The 10,226-nt window shown below is 42.2% G+C and overlaps 1 protein-coding gene across 10 annotated transcripts in view; it reads right to left on the bottom strand.

The window, feature by feature from the left end:
• Positions 1-8,163: 8,163 nt before the first annotated feature.
• Positions 8,164-10,226, bottom strand: part of RERG (RAS like estrogen regulated growth inhibitor) — a 151,194-nt gene continuing 149,131 nt past the window's right edge. For all 10 annotated transcript variants that reach the window (XM_039503026.1, XM_039503006.1, XM_039502989.1 and 7 more), the window contains one exon: positions 8,164-9,297. In XM_039503026.1, coding sequence (XP_039358960.1) covers positions 8,890-9,297 — 408 coding nt within the window. In that variant the 3' untranslated portion in view covers positions 8,164-8,889. The remainder of the gene's footprint in view (positions 9,298-10,226) is intronic.

Raw genomic sequence — 10,226 nt, 5'->3', positions numbered from 1 at the left:
TGACTCACCCTGGCAGCCAGACCATGTGGGGTCTCGCTACCTCCAGCTCAGAAGTATAAATGCTGATTGTCTTTTCTGGAGCAATATAGAGAACAGGAACACGCGCGCGCGCGCTCAGGGAAGAACCTTGAGGGCTAACATTTGTGCTTGTAAGCACAGTCCTAGCCTTAGAGCTTTGCTACATGATTTAAGAATAAAGGGGATTCCTCAGGAAGGGAATAAGTTTGGACAATAACCTGCGTGCAAGCATGAATGCACATGTTAGGAATGGGGTGGCAACTAGAAATGGAACCAGCTTTTATGAGGTTTTTCAATACAATTTTGTAGATAAATTTTTGATAATCTGAGAGAAGAATACAGGCTTTTGGTAAAGTACAAAGATGGGAGTCACAAGACTTGTTGTATTCCTGGCTCTGCCAGGGCAAGTCACTTAACCTCTCTGTGCCCCTGTTTCCCTATCAATATATAGGTAATAATGATACTTCCCTATTTCACAGGAATGTTATGAGGCCTCATTCATTCATCTACCTAAAGTGCTTTGGAATTCTTGAATGGATGATACTATAGAAGCTCAGAGTAAACACTCTGAGGCCTGGTCTACACTGGGGGGGGGGGGGTCGAACTAAGGTACGCAAGTTCAGCTACGCGAATAGCGTAGCTGAACTCGAAGTACCTTAGTTCGAAGTACTTACCCGTCCTCACAGCACGGTATTGAAGTCCGCGGCTCCCCAATCGACTCCGCCACCACCGTTCGCGGTGGTGGAGTTCCAGAGTCGACGGGAGCGTGTTCGGAGTTCGATATATCGCGTCTAGATGAGACGCGATATATCGAACTCCGAGACGTGATCGCTACCCGCCGACCCAGGCGGGTAGTATGGACATACCCTGAGGTTTTATCTGACCCAGACTCTGAATTCTAAGGGATACATTAGTAGTAATACTGAGCAACCGAAACTAAGTGACATCAACAAGGATCCTTAGTGCCTTTGAAAACCAGGCTGAAGTTATTATGTAACACACTGGCTAAGTATGTTTGGTCATGTCACCCTATAAGTGGCTGGACCAGACATGTGAAAGAAGCCATTTACTAGTACCAGATAACAGAGTTACTCTTAGTTCATGTGATAGAGGCCCATGCTTTTGGTTCTAAAGGTCCAGAGTTCTATATCTTCATTGAAAGGCTTGGTAGGTGGTGGTGTATTAGCATCAGAATATAATACATTTCAGAATGTAGAGGTGAATATGGGACCTTTTCACTCCAAAATATATCTTGGGTAATTGTATTTATCTTGTCTAATTTCTAAAGATTTAAAGACAAAATATGTGCCATCCTGTTCTTTTAATAACCACTATACATTTGTAGCTTGTCATGTAGATAGAGCATGGAGCCAAGGTAATAGAGTTGTTAGGAAATTATTTTAAATGATTTACGGATAGCCATTTCTCATAGTTCAACATAAACTAATTCTAAAATACTGAATGATCCAGAAGCTGTATTTCCACACTGGAATTAAAACTTGGACACCATAAGCCTGACATTAATTTCAAATTTCAACTGGCATTAATAATAATATTTGCATTTCTTTTGGATTAGATTTGTAAAAATATTTTTACAAAGAAACCTGTCATGCATTTTATCTTTCTAATTATATTTCTGGGTGGATCATCAGCATACCAATGTGCTGTTAATAAATGATAATGCTTATGTGGAAAATCCTAAACTCCTTATTCGGGCAAAATTCCCATTGAAATGAGTGGGAGTTTAACCTGTACACAGGTTATATCCCTTGTATGTTTTTATTTGATTATACTCTTAGTCATTCCATCTGAATATATTTGACAGTGATCTTTACCATGATAACTTTGACTAGGGCAGAAGAGGTAGGTTGAAGCTATAGATAAAATACAACAATACTGACCAAGCCTATTAGACAGAACTATTAGTCAGCCACTAACTGAAAGTACATAGCTAGCAATGGATAGATTTAACTCGGGGGTTGCCTTACTTGGGACTTGTCTACAGGGAGGGTATGTTATTGCACACCAGTTTGGGTGTAAACTCCAGCACGCATCAGCACGTCCCGCACTAAATGTCTGCTGGTCCATGCTGAAAGTTGCCTAGTGCATGATGACATAGTCCCATTTCCAGTGCTGGAGTCACCCCCCCATCAACAAAAAAAAGGGCTGGAGGAGGCAGAAGCTTGTTCTAAATATTAAGGTGGGAGGTGGGAGGCCAGAGATACAGAGGCCCTGGGAGGAAGCAATGGGGAGGTGGGGAGTAGTGGTGGGAATTGGGAGGAAGATAGGAGCAGTGGGGCAGGCCATGGGGAGCAGGGGAGTGGACTCCTCACAGAGCCCATCCCATTCCTGTGTCCCCTCTATCTGTGCCTGGCAGGGGGGCTCCGCTGTCCGGGAAGCCCTGCTTCCCAGGTCCAGCTCCAAGCTTCCGGCAACTCCAGCCCCTCAGCTGCCTACACAGTCTGGTCCCCCACTCCCTCTGCACTGCCCCCTACTGAGAGCCCCCTAACAAGGCTCAGTACCAGCACCTACCGGCTCAGAGGACACTCTGCAGCCAAGGAGGGAAAGGGGCTCTTTTCCTGGCACTGGCTCCCCACGTTAGACACTGGCACCAGGGCCCTGCTCACCCCTTGCATGGAGGTTGGGAGGTGGCTACAATTAGCAGAAGTACCAGAATGATGTTCTAGGTCCCCCAAAGAGTCCAGGAATGGTGTTCTGGCAGGACCCAAGCACTGCCCATTTCGAACTGCAGTAAGTCAACCCATACTAGAGAACTTTTAGTGAGTGCCATCCCCATCCCCATGGGCAGTTAGTGCGTGGCCTGCAGGTGTGTGCTAGAATTTCTAGTTCAGCTTGTGCACACTAAGGCACCATGAAGACAAATCCTTGGAAGTGAAGATGTGACCATAACTTCTTGTTCCTGAGCAAATAAATGCTACTTCCAATAAAACTGACCCACTTGCAAAGCTATAATTCTAGCGCTGAAGCTTAGAGATCTATGAATAGAAGTTGTTATTGTGAGTGCAAAAAGTTTTACCAATATCAATGAATTAAGCATCAGACCTCCCAGGAGTTTAAGGAAATGTTATTCCTCATTTATAGCTAAGAAACTGAGGTGGAGAGTAGTTATGTGGCTCACCGAAGATTGCACAGAAAGTCTGGGACAGAATCCAGTTCTCTTGACAAAGGTCCTTTACTTGAACCAGAAGACCATTCTTTCATAATGAATATTCATATCAAAGCCTGTGGACTAATAACGTGTTAATGTTTAAACTTTCAAAATCTGACTGCAACGCAATGTCTACCTATTGTACTCTCATGATGGAATACTTCTGCTATGTAGCCATAGCCTCTTTATAGGTACAGAATCACTTGCGCATCAAAGCATGGTGATAGGCCAACATTTTTTTGAAATAACAATAAATGCTGCTTTTGTAAGTCTAGTGCTGGTGGAAGGGGCTAGCCTGACAATCCTGGAGACTGAAGTCCCATTTAAACCACAGCCATTCAATGGTAAGCTTGCACTACTAATGACTTTTCCATAATACCCCACCAATCTGCCTCAAATGCAAGGTGGAAAGGGGTTGCCTATAGGATACAGGGAATAGGGTAGCTATCTCCCTGTCCACTCAGTCATTGATGCTACTAGGACTGCCAGCAAAGGGCTTAATTAATCCTTAGTGTCACCCCACTGAAGTCAGTAGAGTTACACCAGAGATGAATTTAGTCCAAGGTGAAGCTTACTGGTGTAAATCATGTAAATTGCTTCTGTGATCTGGACCTATGCCCACTAGAATCAAGACTGAACTCAATTCCCATAGGCCACCATCCCAGGCAGTTAGTAACATCACAAAGTAAGGGGTTGAATTTCAAGCCCTTTGCATCTTAATGGCCATCTAGCTCCTGCCTGGCATATATAATGGAAATAAAGCACATAACACCAGAGCTTCTAAAATGACACTGTTTTTATTATAGATTTACTTATTCAAAGAAAATAAATCAGCTACACCAAGCTGTCAAGGAGTATTGTTGAATTAAAGCCTCTATATCTTTACAAATGCTTTTTTTCCCTCTTGAAAGTTATGTAAATAGTTTGAGCCGTTAGAGAAAGAGAGAACTAGAAAGTCTATGCATACGTAACCTTTAGGATCTTTCCCCCTTGAAAGCTAAGAATTGCAGTAATTTATTTTGCAGGAAACTTTCTGAGTCTAGTTGATGGGGCAGTTAGAGTTTAAGAGCCTGATTCTTGACTCTACTCCAGCTGTTTTGCGCTGCCCTAGTGGCACATCAAAACTGGAAAGCTGGCTTACCTGGCCCTTGGAGGATTTCCCTTATGGCCAGGGCAAGCATAGAAGCTCTACACCGCCCCTGTGAAAGGGGGTGGTCCCAGGAGAAGGGAGCATGGCTTAGGCATCCCTATGCCCTGGTGATCCTTAGTTGCCATGGGAAATAGCCTGAATGGACCAAGGACTGGGAGAAACACTAAGGAGTTTAGTGCCATTTCCTGCCCCCCATGCCTAACATTCAACTTTACTGAGCCTATCTCAGCTACAACTTAGGATTTAGCCTGACTATATTTGAATAAAATCTCCACAACGTTTCCTAGGGAAATGCCAGTCACTGTTTCAGGAAAATCCCATTTCTTCTCATAGGGGTAAGACAATTTACCTTACATGTAACAGAAACTGATTAGGGCCCTAGAAGAGCGTAGTTGTCATCCCTCTGCCTCCTTCTTACCAAATTTAGTGTTAACAATAGGTGTTGCCAGAGTGACAGCCCTGGAGGCTGAATTCTAATTACCCCTGATATTTAGGAACAGCCATATCTGGGGGAAATCCTGTCTCCAATGAAGTCAATGGCAACCACCCTGAACTCTATGGCTTTGACCCAGTTATCACTTACAGGCAAGATAATGGTTGCACAGACCTTTGTTAGCCAATTTCATGCAGGCAACCAAATAGCCAGATTGCTATAACACTTCTGATCAGCTTTGAATTGCTATAATTGCTAATGGGATAAGGCTCCATAGTCCCTTATAAATGCTATTGGATCTATTGGATGCCTAGGTGTTTTGGTGAAATATCTGTGATTTACGCCAGTTAAACTGATCTGTTCGCTCTGGGCCAAATCCTGAACAGATTATTCAGGCAAAATTCACTTTGAATTTACCTAAGGTAAGAACAAAGGGCCATATTTTAAAAGGTATTTAGGTGCTGCACTCCCAGAGGTAGGCACCTAAATATCTTTAAAAATCTGTCTAAATAAAAACTGAGTGAGGACTTGAGGATTCGGCCCCTTGTTAATTGAAAGACAGAGTATCAGAGGTATCTGGAGGAAAATGAACATGTAAGAGTTCAGTACACAGAGCACTGATTTTCTTTATTTTTATATTGTTTTTATATATTATCTATAGGTGTGGGCCTTCATATTCTTGTATGTCAAAATACATACAGTTATATATAATTTGGTACAAAATATGTGCCGAGTATATATGTACCCAAACCCCACATACAAACATCCCCAAATTTTGGGAAAGTTTATCTTGATATGGATCCAACCTTCATGGTCTCCCCCCTCCCGCGCTTTTCTGTAATGATTGCACCAATCCGCTAGATATGAACATCCCAACTTGGAGAAAGTTTGGCTCCTGATCCAAATCTTGCAGTATGGGCATCTCTAACTCTTTATTTGTGACTTCAATGAATCACGATCAATGATGTTGAACTAATGAGGAAACTTCTTCAGGGGGAAAGTGCAAAAAAGGGGAAGGGGAAATACCATTAAAAAAGAAAAATTGGCAGTAAGAATACAAGTGAAGGCTTTTAATTACCCTGTTTCCTGCTTGAAAGATCAGTGGATATGGGTTCACTTTGCATTTGGGCCTTTCAACACTTCGGCATTTTCTGGCTCATTTGAGAAATTGTAGAAATAGGAAACTTCTACAGAACAGCCAATAATAAATTACAACAGCTTGAGAAGCAGTAAATTAGACTGTAGTCATACTGTGTTACAATTGGCTTGACAATCAGCCCATTAAACAGAGGAAAAACAACAGCACTCTTAATTAAAAACAAAATAGAAACAATATCCAAATCACAAAATAGCCCCCATTTTTTTTGTCCAGTTGTCTGTCATTTGCAGTAGTCTCCAACCTCAATCTTCACAAATAAACATTGCTACTTTTATTAGAGAGCCTCTCCTTAACGAGTAAGACACATTTGCTCAGCATGATGTGTTCTTTCAAAAGGGATTTCATTACTAATGTTAAAAGGAAAGACACATTTTCAAGGGACATTGTCAAGAAGTAAGATGATGATATACTATTTCTTTACCTGACACAACTTCCTACTACAAACATGGTCATCGCCTTTTAAAAAGTAATTTTTGTGGGTGTATTTTCATCTGCAGTTTTAATCTGAAAATGTAGTCTATCCAAAGAGCATCATGACATCCCATGTTCTCTCTCGCTGATCTTCAAATCAAATTTCCTTAGTGTACAAGTAAAATAATGTCACTCCACACACACCCATTGCCAAGTCAGCAATCTTGCCCTGGGATGTAAAGGTAAAGTCTGTTCTTTTGGGCTTCTGTGACATCACATTATTAAAGATTACAGGAAAAACTTAGGTCCTGAACCTGACAACACTTTCTCATACATATTAAGTTAATCACATGCATGTTTGCAAGATCAGTGCCATAGTTAACAAGTGTTGATGCATGAGCCGGAACAGAATCTGGCTCACTTTCCCATAGCTATGTTGGCTCTGCATTGCTAACAGGAGTAAAAAAAAGGCAAAAACTGATTGTTGTCACTAAAGTTAGCAATATGACTGACACATTTTGGGAAGATCTGTTGAATGAAAAGGTAACTATTTGTTGCTCTTCTGACCGGAGCCATGCTTTGAAGATTCTATTGTAGTGTTTGCAACTGAAACATCATAACATGTGAGCATATGAGAACCAAAAAGAAGAATCTTACTCCACATTCAACAGTCTAATTTTACTGTCCCAAATGCGATGAAGTTCAGAAAGTAAATGAAGCGCATATAGGTCTTTAAAGTACATTTGAGTATGAATTCCTTCAATGACAGTCATCAGAGAGAGTGTTAGTGACATTGTTTAAAAGAAAATGAACTTGACAGAGTCTCTTTAAGTTATTCCTGGTTTAAAAACTGATTTAGGACTCCTGTTTCCTGCTCACCTGGAAGCTGAGGGCTTAGTCCACTATGTTGCCCTTTATGTGGTCAATTACACCTGTGCAAAGTGCTAACAAATCGAATATCACCACTTGCCTACCCCTATGATAGCATCCTCTGTCCATTTTTCATTCTCCTTGCACAGGCGTAAATGACTACACAGGATGCCAAGCAGTGGAGAATAAAGCTCTGGGTATTTGCATAGAAGGGGGATGTTAATCAAAGGAAAGAGCTGCTCAGACTCCTATTAGTGGGTCCACCCAGTTGCCTATGACTCTGCATGATGTTAGTCTTGGTTCCATTGCTAGCTGCCTAAAAGGGTGTAATGTAACTGCTAAGAAAGATGCATAATCTGAAAATTCTTAACTACCTCCTAATTCTAGCTCTTGTATATATGTATGTGTGTGTGTGTGTGTGTCTGTCTGTCTCTCTCTCTCTCTCTCTCCTCCCTCTTCCCCCTCAAGAAGGCCACAGAAATGCAGCCAATAGGTGAGTGAAGTAGAGGGAAAGTTAAGAGCTGGCTGAAGCCATAGGGATGGAGGAAAGGAGAAAATTAAAAAATCAGATCAATACTATTAAAAACTCAAGAAAGCCTAAAAATTTCTTCTCCGCTGGTTTAAACTAACCATTGGCTCAAGCCATAAAATGTAGATCTGTGTTCTAAACACCTAAAAGTTTGGGGGCTTTTGTAAAGAAAGGGGACATTTAAATTATATCTGCATATGAGTTTGGATTTTGAATTCTCAACCTTCCGAGAATTTGAGGCTTGGCCTGGGCCTATCTTTAGTTTAACGTAAAAGTGGATGCATGATTTTGGATAAAGCAGCAAAGTGGAACTTTCATCAAAAACTCATAACTAACCATAACCAAATCTCTGGAACTTCACTAGTAGATTTGTTATCTTTGTCTGATTCCTGCCCTCCCTCCCCCACAAACTTCTGTTCTTTGAGGTGGAATGCTGAAATTGCCTTCGGAAAAGCTGTTTATGCAATATTCCCTGCCCACTTTTGTAGATCTGAGAGACCTGGAAAACCAGCCACATTTGTGTCCTGCAGACCTATTGAAATTCACCCATCACCAGTTGAAATCTCTACTGTCATGCAATATTTTTCCCATTTTAAATACACACCTAAGAATGTAGGCACTAGTATTGGGCTGGAAAAATAATACAAGAAAAGAGGAGTTATAATAAAAGAAATTGTGTGTAAATTTAGTGTTAGTGAAATGTGCCAGAATAACAATTTTGGAGAGTACAATAAAGCAGTCTCCCAGGTGATTCAGTCCTTGGCCTCTCTGGTAAGGATGTCTCGCTGGACTGAGACTCATAACTCATAGGCCACTGAGCAGCCATCAGAAGATAATGATTTTCAGTCATTACCAATCTGGGCTGGATTGGAGCCAGCAACCTAGCTGTCTCATTACCAATCCCTTGAGTCATCCAATCCTTTAGAATGTCTCTATGATGTTGGACAGAAATGGTGTGGAGTGGATGCTACCACTCAAAAACCATTTAAATAAAGTAGAAAGGAATCTGCTCCATGTACTCAAAAAGGGATGACGTGGTTTTTTTTTAAGTAAAGCTTTGACCATCTTTTATTTTAATTTGTCCTGGCTGCCTCCTCCCCACCCCAACCTAATCTTCTCTACACCGGTTCTCTACTTAGTTACAAATCTTTTAGCTGCTGATTTTGGTGAGCATCTTGTTAATCGCCTGCTTGACATGGGTGGTGGAGCTCCGTCTCCGAGTCTTGCCCTGGACCATCTTACGACGCCGTACCTCACGGCAAAGCTCATAGAAGGCCTCCATGATGTTGCCTTCACCTGTGCAAGCGGAGCACTCATAAAACGCACATGCCAGTTCTGTGGCCAGCTTTTCTCCTTCCTCTGTGCTGACCTGCCTGGAGTGGTCCAGGTCTGCTTTGTTCCCCACTAGGATCAGAGTAACATTCTTGGGTTTTTTAACTTCATCCAGCAAGTTCTTAAGTGGCAGCACTTCCTCAAAGCTGCCCCTGTCGGTGATGTCGTAGACTAGCACAAAGCCTTCACCCCATCGTACGTGTCCTTCCTTCTGAATAGTGTCCTCCTGTTTGGAAAGAAGGATAACAGTTTAAGGAGAAGATCATACACTGGCTGAATACAGTGGGAAACTAATACAAGCCCTTCAGGTAGACATCCGTCCCATATGCTTGCCTCTCAATGACTGAGCAGGGTGCAAGCCATTTACACCTGGGCAAAGTGGATGTAAAACTACAACTTTTCAGATTTTACATCCATTCTGCAAAGGTGGAGATTGACTGCACAGGGTGCAAGGCAGTGGAGACTCAGATCCTAAGGATCTACAGCTGTGAGCAGAATAATGTTGTTGTGTGCCCCTGTAGTAGATTTTGAGGAAAAGTCTGATAGGTTTGGATGGGTTTCTGGTGGTTTTCAGTGTGAGCACCTGCCAGTGTTTGGTAAGAGTGAATGGTGGCCATGGTGAGGCAGAATCTAGTGTTTGTTTTGGTGGATGTAGCTTACAAGTTATACTTGTGTTCTGGCTGTTCATGGCTGACCATAGTGTATGATCAGCTGGCTGTAGGACGTGTCTGTTTGCCACCTATATCCAGGTATTGTGATTCCTTTCTAAGGGGTTAGCTTCATGGGGTGCTCTTGCGTGTCCACATAGGTCACTTAGAGGAATACTGCTAGACTGTCTGTATCTCCTCTGGATAATGGCACCGGGCAAGAGCAATAACCCATTAGGGAAATCTGGTAATGTGATCTGGGCCAGGCAGGTCACTGTTACCATAGATTACATTGCACTGATTTCATGCAGAGCCTTCATCTTGCAGATTTATGTGGGAGGCTCCTTGTGCACAGAGACAGTTGCTTCCAGATGATGAAGTGGAGTACCTTGGGGCACCAGCTGAAGTTCCTTATTCAGCCTTTGTTACAGTTAAGGCATGTAAAATAAAGAGTTCTCCACATGGTCACACACTATCTCCACCCGCTTTTCCACATTACGAAACTCTA

This window comes from Mauremys reevesii, linkage group 1, assembly GCF_016161935.1.
Source record: "Mauremys reevesii isolate NIE-2019 linkage group 1, ASM1616193v1, whole genome shotgun sequence".
Lineage (NCBI taxonomy): Eukaryota > Metazoa > Chordata > Testudines > Geoemydidae > Mauremys > Mauremys reevesii.
The sequence above is the reverse complement of the archived record's forward strand: the minus strand, read 5'-3'. Positions and strand labels throughout refer to the sequence as shown.